Source organism: Gossypium arboreum, chromosome 1, assembly GCF_025698485.1.
Source record: "Gossypium arboreum isolate Shixiya-1 chromosome 1, ASM2569848v2, whole genome shotgun sequence".
Classification (NCBI taxonomy): domain Eukaryota; kingdom Viridiplantae; phylum Streptophyta; class Magnoliopsida; order Malvales; family Malvaceae; genus Gossypium; species Gossypium arboreum.
In genome coordinates this window covers 476164-500908 of record NC_069070.1, presented here as the reverse complement: position 1 = coordinate 500908, position 24745 = coordinate 476164, and the positions used below count along the sequence as shown (strand labels likewise).

The following is a 24745-nucleotide window of genomic DNA, read 5'->3' as shown; positions in this document are numbered from 1 at the left end:
TATCGTTATAATAGTAGATAGACTAAATTATATTAAGAGTGTGTTTCTTTCTACGGAATATAAAATTATTTTTGATAATAAAATTATCGAAATATTTCTAGATATGTTAAATTATCTTGTTTGATTATTTTTATTATCTAATTAACAAAATATAATATTACTTCTCATATAATTTGCTTAGTAGTATCTTCTTGTACTAATAAATAAATGCATTTCTCTATTAAATTATTTTATTTCTATTTTTTAATAAACAAACTGAAATCCAACAAATGCAATAAATAGTTAGGGAAAAGAAAGAAGAAAACTACATTCTTTTTACTAAACAAATATAATATAATAGATTAAATATTAGTTTCACTCAACTACTAGCAATAGAGTTGAAAATCTACTTGAAATATTACCAAACAAGGATTTAATTCGTTAATTATTATTTCATTTCATTTTAAGTAAAATAAATTAAAATTACTAAAATAAAAATAAAATTATTTAGCCTTCCTTTTGGGTCTTATTGTTTAGCGAATTTGGAAGATTAAGAATTTATTTATATTCTAAGACATAATTTGGACGACTCATGAAATTGTCAAGGTTTCCTTTAATTGTGTTCTTTATGGGGATCAATGCATTAGCCATTTTTCTGGTTCTCATGAAACCTTGGATGGAACGTGGATGTATTTATTCACTGATGGTGCAGTGACAAGAGATAATGGGAATGCTCCAATTAGTGGTGTGTTGTGGGATCAGTATGAGAATTGGATCTTGGGGTTTAATCATTATTTGGGAAAATATACAAATTTTTAGGCTGAATTATGAGGTATTTTAGATAGTTTTGTTCTACTTGACAAAGGTATCAGAATGGCCATAATTCAGAAAGATAATTTGGAAGTGGTCAAAGAAAGTAATCTAGTTGCTGACTGTTTAGTTAAATTAAGTTTAGCCTAGAGGTTAAGCTTACAGGTTATTGATGTCCACCTAATGAAATTTTGGGGTTCCTTCAACAAGACAAAATTAACAATACTTTCGCTCAATTTAATTTGATGTAATTTTATCTTTTATTTATCACCAAGAAGATTGTAAAATATCCCGAACATGAGATTTCATTCTTTATTCTAAAATCTTGACACTAATAAAAATATATATTAATTTTTGCTCCAAAATTTTCAACAAAATACAAAAGAAGTGACAATTAAAAACGATATATATTCTTTTATATTTTTTTTGTTAAAATATTCCATCCAATACTATATAAATCAATCATTCATAAATCAATTTTTCAAAAACAATGGGCCAAGATTTTTTTTAAATTTTGACAAATTGACAATTTCCTTATTTTGCAGCTCAAATATTTGGACATCTTATCTTTTACTTAAAATGAAAACATTTTGGTACATTTTAAATTGAAAATTAAAAAATATTAAATCAAATTTTAAATAAAGTAGTGATCCCACTTCTTAATTTAAAAAATTAATAAATAAATTTAATTATTAAAAATAAAAAAATAAAATGTTTTACAACTTATCCACAAATTATGTTTTAGTGAATTATAAAAATATAATAAAATTTTAATACCGAATATAATTATTTAACTCCAACTCAAATCATACTTGAAATGATGAATAACCTAACCATTACGCACTCACATCGATTCTACCCACAGATTTTATTTTTAATTATAAATAAAATATTAGCACGTTTGCTTTATTCTTTCTTAGTGGAATTTGATTTTATTATTTTATTAAATCATTTTTTTTATCATTGGACACGTTTTGTAAAACCACTTTTTCATGTGAAAAATACCATCATCAATCTTATCTAATCAATATTTACATGGACTTTTATTATTATATTTATTATTATTTTCTTTGCCTTTTGATTAATTATTAAAGCTTAGCTAAACTTTATAGTATTGTTTCCAATTACATCCTTCAAGTCCCAATTTGCATTATTGTAAAAATCTAAACTCCATCAAATATAAACAATAGTGAGTCAATGGGTTAAACTTAGTTTAGCATTAATTCTTATAAGTGCTTTTGGACTAAAATATATTTTTGAGTAAAAACTAAAATTTTTTGTTTCTACTTTTGGCTAAAAAAATACTTTCATAGAACTTTTCTTTTATCTGAAAAGCACTTTTAAAAAGCTTAAAATCATCTTGTTTAACAATATTTTTTTTTAAAGGTAATTCTTAGAAGCAATGCTAAACTGGCATTTAGTATCTTTAATTTATTGTGTTCAAGTCAGACCAAGCTCGGATTAGATTTAAGGGCAAGAATAGAGGAGATGGCAAGTGCTCAAGCCTTGCTAAATTTTGTTAAATTTTATTTTAGCCCTCATGTTAATTATCTAAAAATATGATAATATATATTTAGCTTCGTATAGATTTTTTTCATATAATTTGACATCTTTTATAGAATTTGTAATTCTGCATGATAAATTTGGTAACATTGTTACTTTAAATCTCACTAATTTTATGGGTATAATATCTCAATTATACTTTAATTAATTAAATAGATATATTTATATTACAATAATGTTAATATATGTCATTATATGTTAAAACTTAAATTATTAGCTAATTGAGTCTTAGTTCGATTAGCATAAGTATTGTTATTAATATAGGATGATGTGGGTTCGAGTGCGTTGAAACGTATTATCCTTTTATTTATGAGTTGGGGAGAGACTATGGTAATTCCGACATTGTGACAAAAAGAGCCGGATATGATCAAATTCCATAATGAAATTATTAAAAAAAATTTAATTATTATAAACCTAATATAAATTTTGAATTTAATTTTTAATGAATATAACCCTTTCTTAACATTTTTTCTTATATTTTAAATTTATATATATATCTTCTTTGACTATCCTATTTTTTACTTTGCCCGGTCCCATATATGGTATCAACACCATACACAATTACTTAAGCCTTATCCGAAAAAGAGGCCACAAATTTTATTTATTTTCGTTTATATTTATAAATGACTAAGTTAAACTCATTTAGACCTATCTATATTATTTTTAATTACTTAAATACCCTTTCAAAAAATCTTGAAATACATATCTACCTTTTAATTAATATATAGTAAATTATATTTTTATGTTTTATTAAACTTAAACATCAACATATTAACATATTGTTAATATTTATATTATAATATTATATATAATTTTACTTATAATTTTTAAAATAGAATAAATTGTAATAACATGTAAACAAAGGGACAATATCGTAAAATCAATTTACAGTTTCTAGTTATTGGTAATGAAAAGTCAAAGCCAATCATTCACTCTTTGACACTAAAATTGGAATATATGTAAACATATTTTCATGCATTATTAGTGTACAACTCCTTCACCTTACAGTTGAATAATAAAATAATAAAAGAATTATAAAAAATATTAATAATTTTATTTAAATATTAATTAATTATAATATTATAAATAAATAATAATAACTCTCGAATTTAGAGTTTAAAATTTAAGATTTTTTTGAAAAAAAAATCTAAAAATCACTACCTTAAATTAAATTGCATCCGAAATAACAATGTTATGAATATCGCTAGAATAATTCATGTTAAAGTTCAAATTATAATACTTTAAACTCCCTAAAAATAATAAAATTTTAATTTAATTTTTAAAATTATAAAAATATAAAATTATATTTTATTATCTTAAAATTATAATTTATTTTTATAAAAAATTAACTTCACCCGTGTGTGTATGTATATATAAATTGACAAAAGCATTTCACCCGTGTGTGTATGTGTATATAAATTGACAAAAGCATTGCAAGTTGCAAAGGTCTAATCACCTTTTTCACACGCCTAGAATTTAAAGTGTCCCAAAATTATATGATAATATCAAATCATACAAATTAAATTAAGGTTTTTTTTTGAATTTAGACAAAGTTAGATAACTATCGAGTGTTTGCTTGTGTCTAAAATTTTAGTTAAAATAAGACAATGGGGTAAATTGCAATAGTAATAATGATGGAGCCAAAAAATGCCAAGTTGTCAAATCCATCATTTTTTATCATCTATTTGTGCCACAAATATTTCATCTGTAATTATTAATAAATTTATGTTTTGATCACTTAATTTTAAAAATTATAAAATAGTTATTAAATTATTTAAAATTTTTAATTTAAATCACTAAATTATTAAAATTACTATTGTATGGTATTCTTTGTTTTCACTACCAATACCAATTGAAAACTCTCATTCTTCTTTTTCTTTTATAGACATTTTTTTTCATGAAATAACTTTAAATGTCACAAACCTACGAACCAAAATCCAAATTGTTTTCTTCTTTAGTCTTTGATACTTACCGTCAAATCAATTTTGATCTCAGCTATATTCTTCTACTCATTGACGAGTATTAATCCATCTACCAATCGATAATTTGTCACTTGGAACTCATTAGTGACTCAAATTTCATAATAATTGAGTCTTTATTGACTTTATATAAAGTATAAAATAATAAAAACACCCTCATCATAATGTAATTTTGTATATGAAAAGATATTTTAATAATTTTTAAATGATTTAATGTTCAATTAATTCGTGAGACTAACTCAACTAAAAGCATTAATTAATTGAGCATTAAGATCACTATAAAATCATGTTTTAATCTTTCAAAATTTATTATTGAATTCCACCCTCCTAAATTTTGTTTTGATTCGCCCCTCATCTTTGCCCTTAATTCAAAACTCATTGGTTTAATTTTATTTTTTTTTAAATGTTCTTTTCGATCCCCATCTCTTGATTTATAAAATGTTCACATAAATCAAAATGCTTTTCTTAATTATAAAAAAGAAAATTGAAGATAGATTGTGTGATGATTGATTAATTTGGAAGATGGTGTTTGATTAAACAAGTGCAATGATTATTATACTCTTAGTAATTAAAAAAGGACATAATAAAAAAACAATTATTATATAGTTAATTGTTGATTGAGACAACTTGTGGGTTGATTCAACCAAAGTATATATGGTGACATAACATAAAACAAAACATGGGTTCCTTCTCCATTAATTTTCCAGTTTTCCAATAGAATAAAATAAAATCCACAGTGAAGATTCATATGTATTAGAAAAGTTTCATAGATACGATGATAAAAATATAAACCTTCCTTTTAATTAATTTTCAATCAAATCAACCAACTAATCAAATGTACTTGATTAAAGTTGTCATAGGTAACTTTTTAAGGGGGTTGTATTATAGTGCAGAATGTGTTTTTTTTACATATTTTAAAATGAGTAAAATATATATATGTATATTAGAATAGTGGATAAAATAATAATTTTAAGCTATAATTAATGTTGTTGAAATCATATTGATTAGATTAAAAGATATTGAATTGGATTAAAAATCGATTGAATTGAGAAATTAAGTTTAGATTAAGAAAAGTATTAAGTTATAAAGTTTAATTATTAGTTTCTTATATTAGGAATCAAATTGAATAAAATATAAAATTTTCATGAAATTTCAGTAAGAATAGAAAATATGAGGTCCCTAATGAGTAATCGTGAAATTGGATTTCAATCCGAAACTTAGATCGAAAGTTATGTTTGTTTAGGGTTTAGGGACTAAATTAAATAAATTGTAAAATATGATTGATATTGTGATTGATTTCGATTTGAATGAAATTTGATAATATTTATACTCTTTATAATTTTATTTTGCTAACGTTGACACCGAATTATCGAGAGGGAAAGGAAAACCTAATGTCGTCAACGAATAGCTCAGAAATTCGGTTTGTATTTCTATGATTCGGAATCAATTTAATTACTACACATTCATATTATTTTGCATTATATAACATTGAGTTGAGTTGTTATTTGATTTTTAATTGAATTGCTTCGGTTGAGATTGATTATCGAGACAAGGACTAAATTGAATAGAATAAAAAAATTTGTATGATCTTATTGATATATGATAACTGGTATGAAATTGAGTTGAAACATACTGGATTATATGATGAATTGATGAATTAATGGTTAATTGGATATGATCAATTATGATTTGAACTATATATAATGAATCAGAAATTTGGTTACCCTGTTAATTGTTCTAGTCGAATCAGATATAGTTAGCATGCCATAGGGTCAGGATATTGATTGAAAACCATCATTGCTAGGCAACTTGAGGCGGTAGATTATACATGTAAAGTCATTGTTCCTGGGCAACCCCGGGTGACAGAATAACCAGAATGTGGAAACCATCGTTGTCGGGTAACCCAGGGTTGTAGTATGTACATGTATAAGATCATTGTCGCTGGGCAACTCGGGGTGGTGGATCTGCGTATCCGTTCTAAATCTGTGTCTGGTTAATAAGGTTATAAACATATGAATTGATTAAATGGTATGTGAAATGGTAAATAAAATTGAAATGCTTTATGTGACAAAATACAAAAAGAGTCGAAAACGAGCCCTGGGGGTCGAATGATATTGAAAGAGCCAATAGGCTCAAAATTAGTCGAAAAGAATGTACGAAATTGAATATGTGTATACAAAATATTAATGTTATGCTATTATTTAATGGGTTATTAAGAAATGAATGGTACCTTAATTGTTGAATTGCATGAACGTTATGCTTTGATACTTATGTGATGAATTGAAGTATAAAATGAATATAAGTAAGTTATGTAATAATGGTAGTTTTGACATGAATTGGTATAGGAATTGGTGTGTAAGATTGGTTATATGTATGACTATACGTAATGAAATAATTTTACTTGAATGGCATGATTAGGTTTTGAATGTAATATGTGCATATGCATAAACTTGTGTTATTTGTCTTGAATCATGGAAATGCCATTGAGCGTATGTGCTCAGCATACGGTTTGTTTTTCTCCGTGTGCAAGTATTGTAAATTTCCGACAATTCGAGCAGTAAATCGAGCATCCTAGAAGCAATCCTCGATTCAGCAAAACTTGTATAATTACGTTTTTGTTTTTAAGAGTGGCATGTACCTAACTAGGGTTGATTTTGGTATAATAATATGTTTTGGTGAACTTTTGAACTAGAATGTTGATATATATAGAATTGGACATATGAATGTAACAGATAATTGAGCTTAATGTGTGGTTGAAATGTATAATGTTGTTATGTTCATAGCTTAAATGGTTAAGCATATAGTTTAAAGGTTTGGTTATTTTGAACTAGGCAATGTGGCATTGGTATACCATTGATCAAGGTGTTTTGTTCATGTTTGATTCATAATGATTGCATGTTTTGGCTGAAAATATGGTATGAAAGTGTATATTAGTTGATTGGAAATTGCAGGTTGAAGTTTCATTTAGAAATTCGTAGAAACAGTCTGTCACATCGACTTCGAATGATGGTTATCGCGAGGAGACCAAGTTGCCATGCCACGATGTGATATCAAGTTTTGATTATTGTAGCGAGGCCTACTCAGTATGTTGTGTCACAACGAGGAACCACCTGACATCACGACGTCAACTCGATATTTTGAAATTTTACAATTTGGTCCTATTTCGGCCTCAAGTTAGCTTTAGAGCTTTCATAAGCTTTATTAGACCTGGAAACGATTGTATATTGTATGTATGTTTTGGTTGAAATTAATCTTTTAATAGTATAAGTCGAATGTAGTTGCTTCGACAACAAATGTGACACCTTGTAACTCAGACCAAATGATTGGATCGAGTATTGAGGTGTTACAAAAAATGTGTGTTTTTTAAATAATTATAATTATTTATTTAATTTTAAGATTTTTAAAAAAAATTAAAATATTCACATCAATATGAGGTCATGTGATACACGACATGTCACTGTATAAATTTTTTTGTCAGTCACATTTGTACTTAACAATAGAAATGAATGGTAGCTTCCCATTTTTTGTTTTACGTTTTTGTCAGTCGTATCTATATTTCAATTATTTTCAATGAGATATCTCTGTTTCCCTTTTTCCATTTTGGCAGCTCTAATCGACATGGCGTTACCTTTTTCTAGTATTTTATTTTGCCATGTTTAAAAATACAATAATTAATGTGAAATTCATAAAAAATATTTTATAAAATTAGATTTTATTGGATCCACGATATGAGTGAAGAAAAATATTTTATATTAAAATACATATATATTTATAAAATTATTTCAACAAATGATTATAGGTGAAGTGATAATAGATTTCTATTTAAATTTATTAATTTTGTGTTGGATGCTTTAAATAATGTGTAAAGTTTTTCAATAATATTTTCTTCATCTGCTCCTCCTATCAAATGCTAAATTGTCATAGTTGACTTTTGGGATCAAATTTTAATGTTAAAAGTTTATCATGATAGAATAAGTAGTTAATATGTTATTAAAAGTTTTAGACTTATATACTAAAAAACATTACCTATAATGGTTTATTTAAACATATATATATATATATATATATATATATATATTTACTTATGTGTCTATCCAAATCAGCAATTAATTTTCATGTAATTTATTAATTTAAACTCCATCTCATAAAAAATGTCAAATAATTAAAGGTAAATGTTTTAATTAGTATAGATTAAAGAAAGGGGCTTATTTGGATTTAAAAATACTATAAGGACTTATTTAAATATGTCATTATAGTTTAAAAGCTTTTTTTAATATATAATTATTTTTATAAGTTAAGAGAATAAGAGATGTCTAGAAATCAAGCTTATGATCTAAAATAAACCCCGAGTTTAGTTTGACAATATAAGTGGATGCCTCCCATACTTTACAATGAATATTTATATTTAATGTATTGTCGATACATAAATTCAAAAGTTATTAGTGAATTATGTGGCGCTATATGTAAATAATTTAATTAATCATTAACATATTATTTATTTATATTTATTTTTAAGATTTTTAATAAGACGCCAACATATGATTTACTGTTGACATTTGATCAAGTATTATTATCATGTGTGCTCATTTTTATATCCGTAAATATAAAATACAAAAAAAAATGCATACTTGAGGACATAATATACCAAAATGAGGGATCCCAATTGATATTTGAGACAACTTGCTTATAAAATTTGTGAAATGTCACTATATATACAAGTAATGTGATAATGCACCCATGCTGATGAGTTATGAACATGATATATATTGAACACTGCCCCAATGGTCCAATATCACTTAGAAGAATGTGGAAGATAAACTAAAATTAAAATCCTACCACAAAATTCCCTATCTTAATTTGAGTTAAATTATTTGTGGAGTAAGGAAATGTATAATAAATGGTCCATTTTCAAATGGGGTAGACAATGATTGTGAAATTGGAGGTATTGTATGCTAGACAATTTTCAAGCTTTTGTTTGAATTTAAAAAAAAAAAAAACTACAAGGCCATAGAGGGCATGTAAATTGGTTTGATAGTCCAAATAGAATTCATGGTTTGAACTTTGAATCTATTTGATAGGGTTTGTTTTCAAAATAGACAAATAACTATTTGTCATTGTATCAATAGTTCAGTTAACTATTCGATAAACGATTTTAATATTATTTTTGTTATTTGTCTTTTGCTTTTAGAAGAATACCGATTAGACCGTTGTATTTGCGTGTAAATTTACAATTTTAGAAAGATAAAATTAAAATTTTATCATTTTTAAGGTAAAATTTAAGACCAAAATGTAATTGTATTATTATATTAACTTATAAATTTACAATTGTTAAAGAAGCCAAATTAAAATTTATCATTTTTAGGAAAAGCCAACAAAGGCATTGGCCCCATTGTTTAAATGAGCAAATTACTCTATAGCCCTTTTAAAAAATTAAAAGGTTCAATTTAGTTCCTTTAGCCTTTGATTAAATGAAAAAAATTGAAATTTAAGCCCTTTTGAATAATTAATAATTTAAAATAAGCTTTTTTTAAATACTAAATTTTTAGATTTGGTTTCCGAATTTTATAATCTTATTTCACCCAAAACAAAAATTTTGGCGTCGTCCCTAAACGTCAATGCCCTTACTTGCCTCTTACCCTTTAAGTATAATCACTGAAATAATTAATTAGATTTGACACTTCAAATTTTTATCATCTAATTATCACTAAAAGATGAACTCTCATGATTGGCTCGGTGGTCACGAGTTGTTTATTCATAGAACCCACCTAGATTTGAATTTTTAAGGGAATAAGTGATAGGATTTTATTTGACAACTCCCTTTAAATATAATGTGCGTATGATATGGGTATATCTTTACCGAGTCAAAAGAAAAAAAAATCACCAAATGATAAAGCTCATCATTTACTATATAGTCCACATGCATGGTTGTACTATACATTGACAATTAGGTAAAGTTTACTTAACCCTAAAGCCAATTATAGGAGGGAAAAGAAGTTGTGAAATACCAACACTAGCTTTATATAGTAGTAGTTCATTGTATGAAGAGTTTGACAGATCAAAATCATCTTTTTTAAGTTAATGGAAGTTGGGGAAAAGACCTTTCTTTTCTTCATCTTTACTTTAGATAGCCCATTTGATGTTACCATGTCACAATTTAGTATAAAAGTAAATTTTTTATGTGGCAAAAGAAAATACCATAGGTAGAAAAGGGTAAAAATTAAAGAGATAAGGGTTAAAAAAAAATAGTCAATAGCCAAATTGTGTGGGAGTTAGTGCTGACAACGAATAGTATAGCACGTGAATATTTGTTTAAATATGTGCATATCAAACACCCAAGCCTACCAACCATATAAACCATGGTTCATAATTTACTCTCTTTTCTTTTTTATCATATTTGTTGCTGACAACATGGATCAATTTTTTTATTGTGATTGTTCTCCGAAAGATAAAATACTAGTTATGAAATGTATTCTATTTTTCATGAGTAAAAATCTATTTTGGCCATAAGATTAAAAGATAAATAGTTGGAATTGTCATTTAATTTATTAATAAGTTAGATCTTTTAATTAAATGAATTGAGTTGATTTAGGGTTGAATTAATAGGGTTAAAAATAAAGTTTTAAGTTTTATAAATTATTTTGATTTAAGATATTTTAGATTTAGGTTATTCAGATTTGAGATTTAGGATTTTGGGATCAAGTTATTTTGTCAATTTAAATTTGGATTATTTTGAGTTATTTATTTAAATCATTTTAAGTCTGGGTTTATTTTGAGTTTAAATATATTTAAATTTTAAGTTAAATAAATTTAGATTAATTATTTTTATGATTAAATCGACTGATCAAGTTTGGATTCATGATGCACCATCACAATATCAAACACAATATATATGAGAAAATTATTTCATTTAAATTTTTATAATCCCTATAAGCAAAGTTAATTATAGTGGAATTGTGTAAATTAGTTTGGAAATAAACTATTGTAATTAAAAGATAAAATGAGGTATAATAAAAAAATTAAATGTTTTTAAAAATTAAAATAATAATAATATATATAATAAATGACTGATCTGTCAATGATAAATGCTCCTACTCATCAATGATTTGTTTATAGTCGGATAAAATTGGAGATTTAATTTTTATTTTTGATTTAAAAATTTTAGTCTAAATATTAAAATTATTAAGTATTTTTTGTCTAATTTTGTCAATTGATGTATTGATAAAGTTATCTTCGTACGACATATTATATAATTGGAAAAAATTAAATAGTTAAAGTAATAAATTTTAACAGAATCTATTAATGACAATAAATAATTGAATTAAGTATAAGGATTAAATCTTAAATTTTATCAAATTACATGAACTAATTACATATTTCAACCCTTTCATCAAGCCCTTTTTCTCATCGTTCTGGGGAAGGGTCAACATCTTTGCATCATCTCTTTCATCAAAACTTTAAGATAAGGGGTGGATAACATTTTTCCTTTTTCTACCCAACACCTCTCAACTCTATTGAATTTTATATTTAATGCTATGATATTTATAAATATAGGGTAAATTATATTAATAGTCATTCAATTATGATTTTTTTTATTTTTAGTCAATCAATTATAAAAATTATAAAATGATCATCTAACTATTAATTAATTATGTGTTTTTATTTTTATGTTAGATAATTAGTGATCAAAGAAGACAAAACAAAATAGTTGAGTAATTATTTTATAATTTATTATAGTTGAATCTTTCATTTTGGTCAAAACCAAAGTATCCTCCCTAAGTAACAATGAACAATCATGCCACACCTCATGATTTAATGTCAATATATTCGATTATTCATTGTTAATAAATAAATTTGTTGACTGATAATGTATCACATACAAGAACCCCCATGTACATATATTTGCATTCTGTAAACTTGTCGTTTGCTGCTCGTGTATGTCACAACCTTACAGTTGTTTGCTGCCCCACCCTTCTAATATGGAGCTATATGTACATGTGTGTTTTATGAGGTCACACAAGGTTTAGAAAACGAAATATTTGTCATTTGTTCCTGGCCTTTTCGAAAAGGTATCAATTTCGTCACCAACAAAAGGAAAACAAAATTCCATATTTTAAGGTCACCACTAGTGTTTTTAACATTAAATGTTGTTGATCATGCCATTGGCACAATGAAAAACACAGTGAAGGTTCTTGTACTCAAAAGTGGAATTGTAATTTGCTATCTTCACTGAAAAAAAAAGAAGATAAATTAGTTATTTTGTTGTAAATTGGTCATTTTATTAAAAATTTTATTTATTTCTACTGTTAAAAATTGGTCCCTATATATCAACATAAAATATACGTTACATGTTATGTGTAAGTATTTGGTTATTTTGTCAGTCACACTAGTTTTGAACAGTGAAAATGGATAAAATTTTTAAAATTTACTTTGACCTAATGTATAATGACAATTTTACCTATTTTTTGAGTAGAAGGTGTAAAATGTAACTTGACTCTTAGTATAAATGTTTCCATAATACTTTTACCGAAAAATATTTATTTGGGACTCAAATTTATTTACATGAAGTTCAAGATTTGGTTGCTATGTGTGTAATCCCTTTCTTCCTTTTCTTCAATAATGTAATTAGTAAAGGACTAAAAGCAAATTGGGTTGAAGATGATCAACGGCCTCCAAGATAGAAGATAAATTATAAAGGTGTCAGTTTTTGGGATGTTTTTCGATGATTAAGTTATATATAATTACTAAATATTAAATAAGCATTTACAAATACGGATGGATTTAAATAAAATTTGAAGACTATATTTCAAATTAAATTGAATTTAAACAACTATATATAATATTATACTATGCAAAATAAATCAAAAATTATTTTACAAGAGTCGAATTGAATTGTATATTTTAAAAGGATTAAATAAATATTTTATCATTTTTAAAGGTGAAAATATTATAAAAGAGTTAAGAGACCTCTACTAATCTCCTCCCTCGAATACTATACATAAAACAAATCTGAATTTAACTTAATCCAATTATCAACACCTCAATGTGAAACTCTAGAATTTTAAAAGTGTTATTATCCTTCATAATTAATCATGATAGTAATGTGAAATTAAAGCCCAACTATTTTCTCTTGTTATTCCCAAATGAGATTGTAATGATTTTTTTGACTTTTATATATCCAAATTCATTGTATCCCTTAATTAATGGCTTTAGGAGGCTCTCTTGTTTGATGATTCAAATCTCCCACATTCACACTTTTTACCCACAATTAATTATAAATTAATGCATTAGAATTTAATAACCTTTTTATTTGTTCAATATTGTTTTGTTTTATTTAAGATATTATTTGAATTTAGTAAGATAGATTGGAGAGAGAAAAAAAATTAAAGAAACAAAAAGAAAGACTTTGAAGAAGGTGAGTTGAGTCACATAGAGAGTTTTAAGTTTTTGTAAACAAATGTGAGTTTGGAAGGTCTTCAATTCTATTTTATTTTATTTTAATATTTTTATCAATCCATAAATAAGAGGATAATATGTTTTAGTATACTTGAATTCACGTTATCCTGCATTGGCAACAATACCCATGTCAAAACACTTGGTTTGAGATAATTTTCAATTTTTCGATTTCTCCTACTCAACCTTACTAACGACTAATTTATTGGTCCTATTGAGTTTAGGCAGAACACTTGGTTTTGAATTGATTTTCAATTTCTCAATTTTTTCTACTCAACCCTATGAATGACCAATTTGTTGATCCTATTGATTTTAGACAGAACACTTAATTTGAATTGATTTTCAATTTCTCAATTTTTCTTACTCAACCTTATAAATAACCAGCTTGTTTATCCTATTGATTTTAGGTAGCTACTTATCATCCCAAATGATTGTTGGGTCTACAATTGGCAGAGCCGAGTGCTTGAAGGCTTGAATTATATTTGGGTTATAGCCTCTTGGATTATAGGTTTGGTTATACTTTGGTATGACAAATACCCATAAGGATAATTAAAATAGGGAGACCAAGCTTTGCATAGTCATCTATTTTGGTCCAATTGTTTGCCAAAAGCCCACTTCAGTCCTTGTCTTGTATTGCTCTATTAATGCCTTTAGGTCTTCATATTATAATAGTTTCAGATTGGGGCCCTGGCAAACATTGTATGGACTCGAGAGTGAAGCTTGTTTGAAAAAATCTTTTATTATTGGTCAAGTTTTACTATTAGCCCTCGTGCTATGCATAAGTTCACGATTTAATTCTTAGACTCTAATTTAATTAATTTTAGTTTATGTACTTTTTGAAGTTTGAGATTTTAGTTTTGACTTGAACAGTATTTGTTGAATTCATTAATGTTGCATTTGGGAACATGAATTTAAGAATTTGGGTTTGAATTTTATCTACTATATGAATTGTAAGAATGAAATGCATATATTATGAATAAATTAGTTGTATTTTTATATAGTATATACATGAGACGTATAAGAAGTATTAATTTGTCAAATTTATAAATTCCTTATGAATTTCAAATTCATTACCAGATAGGAATTGAATAAACTCATGGATTTGAGAAATAATCATGAATATTACATTTACGTGTGTATTATCACTCAATTTACACTATTTTCGGAATCCAAATTCAGAACTTGAAATCTAACTCAAATGGCAGACATCAAATCCATTTCATGACCCACAAAAATGTCATATCATTTTAATCAAAGTTTGAAAAGTATATGGACTAAAAATGATCAAGTTGGAGAACAAAAATTAAATCCTTATGATACCATCTGAATTAGGATTGAAATTTCAAAGTTCATAAAGTACGGGGATTAAAATTGATAAAATTAGACTTTTATCATTTACTTTTTCAATAATTTATTAATAAGGTTAATTACACCAAATGTTCCTAAATTATGATCTAGATTTTAAATTAGTCCTTAAACTTTAAAACATTATAATTGAGTTCTCAAAATATGAATAACATACCAATTACATCCTCCTATCAACATGTGTCTACTTAAACATTAAATGCTAGTTAATATTAATTTGAACTTCTAGCTTAAAATTGTAAAGACAATATAAAGTATTTCACATATCCCTTTTTTGTTTTTTGTTTTTTTTTTCAAATACGATATCCGACGTAACGTATATCTTTAAAATTAATGTAAATTTCTTCGTTATTTTATTTAGCCATAAGTAAACATGAAATTTGTTTAGAATATTTTGTGAATCTAAGCTCTTGATAATCCTATTGGAGGAGGACACTCGAGGTATCCAATGATAAATATATTTTCTCTAACATATCCTCACCAATAATTTCTATTCACGTAATTTCGATTCAGAACAAATAAGGTTGGATTATATTCACTTACATTTCATTGTATTATAATACATACACGAATTGCATAAATAATATAAGGATGATTCATTTCATGATATCATATACTATATTAGATTATGACACATTCTTAATATAGGCTAAAATAATTATTTAATAAATTTATTAAAATTTAGGATTAATGGCATCAATGGCCATTATAAAATAAGATTTGTCCTATTTTTGGTCACTATAAATAAGGTAATTGTGCGAATTAGTCATTATTGTTAAAATTTTTATTTTTTTAATGGATTGTTGATGTGACACACAAGCCCATTGAATGACTGATATGTGACATTTTTATTGACTTTTGACTAAAGTTTAAGCGGAAAATGTTTTGGACTAATTATAGGGAGGTCCCTAAGCTTTAGTCAAAAGTCGACAGAAAAATGCCATGCGTCATTCACTTAATGTGCTAATGTGGCACATCAACAATCCGTTAAAAGAAAACAAAAATTTTAACGGTAATTACTAATTCGCATAATTATCTTATTTAGAGTGACTAAATTGAAAAAAAAAATTGGAGTGACCAAAATAGGACATACCCTATTTTAAAGTGATCATGGAGATAATTTGCCCTAAAATTATCATGAAAACCAAATTAGCTTTTGCTCAAATAATAAAATTGAGAGAGTAAAATATAAGGTTTCTTAGATATAAATCCATATGTTTTTTTAGATTTATTAAAATATAAAAAGACATAAATATCCTTAAAATAATATTTATTGATTTATAAAATGAAACGTAATTTTATTGAAATAATAAAATTGAGAGAGTAAACTTTAAGGTTTCGATTCAAATTCATATGTTTTTTTTCGATTTATCAAAATATAGAAAGGTATAAATACCCTCAAAATAATATTTATTGATTTATAAAACGAATATATTTTTGTTAAATTCACAAATGAATTGATACACGATTAATAGATAACACTAAATCAAAAGTATTATATATAGTATATTATAGATCTCGCATTTATTAATTTTTTAAAATATTTTTCATATTTATTTTATAATCTATATTCGAAATAGGTGATTATCCTTTGTAATGGCAGGTTTCAAAAGTAGGAAAATATGTTTTATGATATAAAGCTGTTATTTAGCATTGTATTCTCCTATGGTTGGTTTAATTAGTGGATGAATATTCGTTGAGCCATCAACAATAATTGAGGTGACTTAGTTAGTTACACCTTCTAATATCTAAGCCCATTAAAAAAATAGGTTAAATTACACTCATATTATTAAATTATCAGTAAGTTTACGTTTTAGTTATTTAACTTCAAAAAATTATAATATGGTCATTGAATTATTTGAAAGTTTTTATTTAAGTCATTGAACTATTCAAAAATTTTCATTTAAGTCACCAGGCTGTTAAGTTTTTTTTTTAAGACTAGCTAGCGATCTCTAAATAATGATTTGATAATCGGTAACCAATCAACTAGTAGAAAAACATATTTTAGATCCAAGTTGATTTGACGGTCAGTTTTTGAGATCAAAGAAAAAAATTGTTTAGATTTTAGTTCGCAGATTCGTGATATTTAAAATTATTTCATAAAAGAAATTGAGCTGTAAAAATAGAAGGGGATGAAAGCTTTTAATTCGAGTAAGTGGTGTGAAAGGATTAGGCCATACAATAACGATTTTAACATTCTAATGATTTAAGTGAAAACTTTCAAATAATTAAATGATAAATTTGTAACTTTTTTGAAGTTAAATGACCAAAATGTAAATATATTAATAGTTTAGTGACCTTGGATATAGTTTGCCCAAAAAACTCCTGCCCAACCACCGCCACCCACGGAGGAAAGGAGGAAGCTCTGCCATTTCAAGGTCATTTTCGTCCTTCCAAAAACCCTTAATTAATTAAAAAAAGGCCACAATCGTCATTACATAATCAAACCAAATCATTCCTCCCAAAAAAGGAAAAAAAAAAAAAACCCAAACCCAAATCCAATTGCAATTGCAATTGCAATTGATTTTGCTTTTTACACTTTTTTTTAATATATCTTTCAAATTCTAAAGCCAGAGGAGCTGTTCGATATTCGATCCCACCCCTCTTCAGTGCAAAAATCCTTCCTTTATATACATATAAATAATATTTTCGTTTTACATTTCAAAAAGAAAAAAATTGAAAGAAAAGAAAGAACCATCGATGGCGTCGTCGTCCGATAATCTGACCGACAAGAATGCCGTTTTCAGAAAGCTGAAAGCAAAATCAGAAAACAAGGTGTTTTTTAATTTTTTTTTTAAATTTTAAGTATGATTGTTCTATTGATTTATCGGTAGATCTGGTTCAGATCTGGAATTTCCGTTAGTTGATATTCGATTTGTTTAATTTTTTATATATTTTTTTGTTAGATGTGTTTCGATTGTAATGCGAAGAATCCAACATGGGCGTCAGTGACTTACGGGATCTTTCTTTGCATCGATTGCTCAGCCGTTCATCGGAGTCTCGGTGTACACATCAGCTTTGTCAGGTTTCATTATTTTTAATATCGTTTTGGATTTAGTTTTCGTGTTTTTTTTTTGGTTAATTAGTGATGCTTTTTAATTATTCGTGCAAAGGCTTTTTGTCTTGCTTTAGAACAACCGTTTTATAAGGGAATTTATGGATACAGCTGAGATGTCTAGTGTGGAAATTTGTAAATCGTAATCCGGTTTTGGGTCTCTTGAAATTCAATTGAAGGAATGAATGAAAGGAGGAAATTTGGTTTTTGGTATTCTACTTACGTGCTTCTGAATTATGTATTTTCATGTTCAGAGATGTTCCCACACTTCTTGTTTCTAGTCTTGGAGAGATTCCTGAACTGAAATGGTTTTTGGGGCTATTGTTTATGTATGATAGTATGCGGTTAAATTGACTTTTTTATTTATAATGCAAATGGGATAAGCTGTTCCTGTATCGGCTTTTGTTCTTCCTTTGATATAGTTTTAAAATTTACTTAGAAAGGCTCCTTTTTATTTTTCTCGAGTTTTTGATAGAATAAGCCCATTCTGTAGAGTGATTAATCTGGTATTAACCGAATCTGTTTGAGTCTTTTGTGGGTAAACAATGCAATATGCATATCACCTCCCTATATTGTACTTCTTTTTGTTTGTTTTGTCGGTGTGTTTAGCCAAATTTGAAGGAACAAAACCACACCACCTTCTTAGGCGTTGAGATTGTCCTTATTGGCCTAAAAAGCTAAGTTGTTTTGTTAGATGTGTTTTCCTCTTTGAAAAACATGTATATTTTATGCAGGTCTACAAATTTAGATTCTTGGTCTACTGAACAATTGAAAATGATGATCTATGGAGGTAACAACCGTGCACAGGTTTTCTTTAAGCAGCATGGATGGTCTGATGGGGGAAAAATTGAGGCCAAATATACTTCAAGAGCAGCTGATTTATATAGGCAAATATTATCAAAAGAAGTTGCTAAGAGTATGGCAGAGGAGACAGGTTTGCCTTCATCACCTGTTGCTTCCCAGTCACCCCAAGCACCCAATGGACCTCTTAATAGCAAGACTGATGAAACTCCTAAAGAAAGTTCTTTAGTTGGGCAAGAAAAAGTAGAACTTCCCGCTTCACCGAAAGCTTCTCATAAAGTTGTTACCAGCACTGTTAAGAAGCCTCTAGGTGCAAAAAGAACTGGAAAAACTGGAGGACTTGGTGCCAGAAAGCTTACTTCAAAGGTATTCCTTCCAGACCTTCTTGAGCAATACAATTACTGCAGAATGATCATAAGGATATCTTGATTAGAATATTTACATGTTTTTGGAGTTATTTTAAATGCCCTTCTTAATAACCTAGTTTTTTTACTGCAGCCAAGTGAAAATCTGTATGATCAAAAGCCTGAAGAACGAGTTGTTCCTGTTGCTTCCCCTACTAATAACACTGCACCTGTTAGCTCAACTTTTCCATCTCGTTTTGAGTATGTAGACAATGATCAATCTTCTGAGTCGAGTTCTGGTGGCCCACAAATTCTTAGCCATGTTGCTCCACCAAAGTCGTCAAGCTTCTTTGCAGAATTTGGCATGGACAGTGGTTTTCAGAAGAAATCAAGCTCAAATACCTCAAAAGTGCAAGTAAGTTATATGACCAAGAACTTAAATATACATTTTTTGTTGATAATTGGGGATAGGGGTAAGAATTCCGGGGAGTTGGCACTTGGTCAAGAGGTTGTTGGCAAAGAACTTAAATATTGTGTGTATAAATGGCTGATTAGTTTAATGGAATTGTCTCCTTTTGGTTTTAGAACATCTTACTCTTCTCTATGATTCCCCATATCACTCAAGGTCAATTGTAATACCTGTACTGCTAGAAACTTTCAACTTCTTAATGAGGATGTCTGGTTATGCTTTTAGCTAGCGGTACTTTTTTCCTTGAAAATCAAATTTCAGGACATAGCCTTCAATCTACTTGAATGTGTCACTTTGCCTTCCAAATCATAGAATTTGAAAAGGAAATGTTCCCATATTGGAGATATTCATGTAGTGTAATGTGTGAGAATTTGATGGATGAGAAGTGTTTTAACTTTTATAATATCCCCCCTGGGAGGGGTCAATCTTAGCCATTATTTCTGCTTGTATCTTATTTTGCCATTCAGGTTTGTTTCTTATTGCTTCGTTTTTGCTATCAGATTCAGGAAACTGATGAAGCTAGGAGAAAGTTCTCAAATGCAAAATCTATTTCATCAGCCCAATATTTTGGTGATAATACCAGAGCAGACAATGATGCTCAAGTTACTTTGCAGAAATTCTCAGTACGTGCTGTGTAGCTATTTATTTCTTGACAGATATAATTTAACTGTATCCTTATCTACCACCAACTTTTACTACCATTTTTTAACAGCCTCTTTTTCTTTCATATGTGCGCATAACCGGAAGTAATTTATCCATGAAATGTGGTTTTCTGAGACCTGATAGTCACCTGGTCTTTTACAGGGTTCAACAGCCATCTCCAGTGCTGATCTATTTGGTCATTCTGCCGATGGTTCTATTGATGTCGCTGCTAGCGATCTAATCAATCGACTCTCTTTCCAGGTATGCTTTTTAAATTGCATCTTTTATGCATTCCCCATATTTCTTTATCGAGTATAAGTTCATTTATATATTTATCATTATCGGTTTCAGGCCCAACAAGATATCTCAAACCTCAAGAACATAGCTGGTGAGACAGGAAAGAAACTTAGCTCATTGGCATCGACACTAATGTCGGATCTCCAGGACAGAATCCTTTAATGCAAGTGTTCTGACCTTTAAAAAAAACATGTTTTGTTATTTTACCAGCCTATATATGTTTTTGTACTGAATGTAAAGCTATTTTTATCATAAAATTCTTCTCAAATAATATCTTAAAAAAAAAAAAAAAACCTTAAATGTCATGGCAGGCTGGTTTTCTTTTCTTTGTTACCACTATTACCAAATGTGGTATTTTTATTGGACCCTTTCGTATAGAATTCGTATGTGTATCAACTGTAAACCAAAGCAAAGTTGTCATGTTGTGCGTGTATTAGGAAAAGGTATGTTGGAGTTGAACTACATTGCCTTTTGCCTGTTTTTAACTTTTCTCATATTGCTTTCTCTTTTTTTTTTCTTTTTTTTTTTACCTGTTTTACGTTCATTATTAGTATGATATGATATTATTGTTTAGTTAGTGAATAAATTGGGGATTGCCCTTTTTATTTATTTATATTTTAGGGTTTATAAATGGAGGATTAATTAACGGGTTGAACTTGAAACAGTAAATGTACTATGAACGCCCTTGTAATAACAAGAAGATTGTCTTTGTAGTTAGAATAAAAAGTTATTTTTTTGTTAAAATTGTTATTTAATTTTGTTGTTAAAATGTTTTTTTATTTCATCAATTATGTTTTTAATGGATGAAATTTTTAATAGAAAAGATTAATTTACTCTTTAATTTAATTAATAAAAATTAATTTTGTTGTTTCTTAAACAATTATAATTTTTTGACCACTATAAGATCTGTCAAATAAGGTATCAAATGTCAATTATGGCCACCTTTTTAAGAACGTGGAAGAAACTATAATGAGAATTGAAAGGGCATATTTTTCCATTGTGTTGTTTTCATTAATTTTTATCATTTTAACGTAAATAATTCTAATTTAATTAATAATCCAATATTAATCAATTAATTTTACCTGATTTTAATTAAGCTTTTAACTTATGTGTTGCAACAAAAACATGAACGCAATGGCGCTTAAGCATGTTGGTATCAAAAAAAAAAAAAAAAAACAGTTTGAATTTGTAATAACTTTAATCTGAAAAATACAAACCCCAAATAATCCAAAAATAACCCAAACCCGAAACTCGAATTCATCCGGCTATCATACTCAAACCTCAACCCTAAATCATTTTGTTGACATTCTTCTTTGATATAACAAAATAGAGACCAAATTATTCTATTGGCTACTAAATTCTCATACAACACTCTGTTTCCAATAAAAAACATGAAAAATATAAAAACCACTCAAAACAAAATGCTAATTCATGGCTTTTGATATAGCTTTGATACAACATCCAAACAAAAAAAATGTTGCAGACCCTTTTATCAGTTATCAATCAACTTGAATAAATAATGACCACAAACATTGATAAATCAAAATTCGGCATGGTTAATACTAGCACCGCAAAGACGAAAAACCCACCTCCATGGACCGACACGCTGAAATATCATCTGTGACAGCCGATCCATCTACTGTCTTCGTTTTCGTCTTATATTCTGAGAAGGAAAGTTTAGAGGGACGGGAAGGGTTGCGTATAATATGCTGTTCTGATGCACGAGTTTACACCCCAGGTTCAGAAAATGTTGTCTTAAATCTACTTTACTGATCCTTAGATCCTGTGCTATATCTGATGGATCGGTTCGGAATCCATCAACATGTAAAGCGAGCACCAAGACATAACTGATGAAGAGATTGATTTTTTCACTTGCTAGTATTTTAGACCCTGGATCAGTAAACAGGTTAAGGAACCTATGATGTATAATGCTTGGGATAATATGTTTCTTTCCGGATTTAACGTGTCCCATCGAGAATTGATCCCTGAACTTCATGAGATGAGTAATATACGAAAGTATGCACGAGAGTTTCCATTGTTGTGTCTCGTCCTGCAGTTAAAGGCAACGTAAGAATATATCAATGAAAAGTTTCGGTAAGTCTTTTCTCGTAGCATTACCTCAATTGCATCCAATTTTCGGATTCTGTTGCAAACAAAGTGCGGATAAGCATTGGTTTCTACTTTTTCGCCACCCTGCCAAAGCTTATAAATATCTCCAAGAAAATCCCAGTCGCCTTTGAGAATAATTTTGTCAAGCGGGTAAGCTTCTAGGGGCGTAGTAGCAGAAACATCGTGTGGAGGGATGTTACGAGCAATAAGGGAACTGGTGTTTGCCAATGCCTCCTTGTCAAAGGCAACTTCCTCGATCTTCTTGTCTAAAGATTTTTGTGATTCAGAATCAACTTCCTTCTTCAAATTGATGGCGTCCTTCCTCTGCATTATACAAGATGTTAGAACCTTGTAATAGTACTAAAAGTATCACTTGGTTGTACTCGTATTTACATAAAAAAAAAATTAGGTATTTCTATGTATAACTATGAATGTAACCAATTGCATTACCACTTAAGCCGATATCTCAAAAAGCCAATCAAATATATATGTGAATCTATAATTACACTTCCCAAGAAATATGAAAAGGCCAAACCTTCTTTCTCTCTCTCTTTGTTCCGTAAAGTGCAGTAAGCTCTCCCAGCTTGTCCATTCTATTGGCAGTAAGTTCACTCTTTGTGGAATTCGAAGCTTCTTCATTAGCAGTCTCGGCAGTTCTAACTCTCGGTTCCAATCTAAATATCTACAATTAAATCACGCAAAGCCAATTACATTAACTAAAAACCATAATAAACATCTTGTCCGATAGCAACATGATTTCCCTTACCACAAACATCTTCATTATATAACTTAAGGGCCAGTAGTTACACAAATAAGAGAATACACATATACACATACATCTCCATTATATAACTTAGGGCCAGTAGTTACACAAATAAGAGGATACATACACATACACATACACATACACATACACACACATACACATACCTCTCCATTATATAACTTAAGGCCAGTAGTTACACAAATAAGAGCATACACATACACATACACATACACATACACATACACATACACATACACATACATTATATAACTTAAGGCACAGTAGTTACACAAATAAGAGAATACACATACACATAGACATACATCTCCATTATATAACTTACAGCTAGTAGTTATACAAATGAGAAAATACACATACATACATATACATAGAAAAAATGTTACCTTATTAGTAGCAATAGGGATAATTTTGAGAGTCCCAGCCTCTTTATCAAGAACCCCAAGTGAGTACCTACAAACTTGTGCAGCAGCAGCCTCACCTGTAAAACTTGACCCAACAAAGTCCACATTTGACCCACCAGGGCTAACCACAACTTGAAGCCTATTACCCTTTCTTTGAGCCATGTTTCTATAAACCTTGACCTTCGGGACCTTGGGTGAGTTGTTCTGGTTATTGGGTTCTTCTTCATCTTGTCGTTGTTGAGTTTGAGGGTTGTAACCAGATGGGAAATAAGCAACTAAAGGTGGAATCTTGTTTGGTTGGTCTTGAAAAAGTTGGATTTTTACTTGCAAATTCTCATGTTTTGCCCCACCAGGATTTTGATTATCATCTCTGCTCCTCTTTTTGGATTTTTGTGTTCTTGATTTTGAAGCAGATGGCTGTTTATCCATGGTGATCGCCTAATAGGGAAAAAAAACCCCTTCCTTTGAAAGAAGAGAGAAGAGTCCGGCTATGGAAGTGTGGGGAGAAAATAATGGAAAAGGAGAGAGTATCAATCAAAGATAAAAATTGGGTATTTTGATCTTAGGGTTTATTAATTAGGGGTTGGATAATATTTTTGGGTTTGGAACAAGGAAAATATAGGCTTCAAGCCCAAACTTCATTTCACCTAACTCAGTTTTATGGGTCTTAAATTGTCCGACACCAACTATTCAA

General features: G+C 28.2%; 2 protein-coding genes across 2 annotated transcripts; one reads left to right on the top strand and one right to left on the bottom strand.

Annotated features, from left to right (window-relative positions):
* The first annotated feature begins 17468 nt into the window (after window positions 1–17468).
* Window positions 17469–21216, top strand: LOC108483732 (probable ADP-ribosylation factor GTPase-activating protein AGD8). Its single transcript, XM_017787293.2, has 7 exons — window positions 17469–17921; window positions 18053–18171; window positions 18936–19368; window positions 19501–19761; window positions 20316–20438; window positions 20620–20718; window positions 20809–21216. The coding sequence occupies exons 1-7, from the start codon at window positions 17847–17849 to the stop codon at window positions 20914–20916; spliced, it is 1218 nt and encodes a 405-aa protein (XP_017642782.1). The 5' UTR covers window positions 17469–17846; the 3' UTR covers window positions 20917–21216.
* Window positions 21217–22060: 844 nt separating this feature from the next.
* Window positions 22061–24674, bottom strand: LOC108483611 (DNA-directed RNA polymerase I subunit rpa49). The gene is made up of 4 exons (XM_017787101.2): window positions 24034–24674; window positions 23399–23545; window positions 22873–23187; window positions 22061–22804 (listed from the first exon to the last, which is right to left on the bottom strand). Exons 1-4 carry the CDS (start codon window positions 24478–24480, stop codon window positions 22391–22393), a joined length of 1323 nt encoding a protein of 440 aa, XP_017642590.1. The 5' UTR covers window positions 24481–24674; the 3' UTR covers window positions 22061–22390.
* Between the last annotated feature and the right edge of the window lie 71 nt (window positions 24675–24745).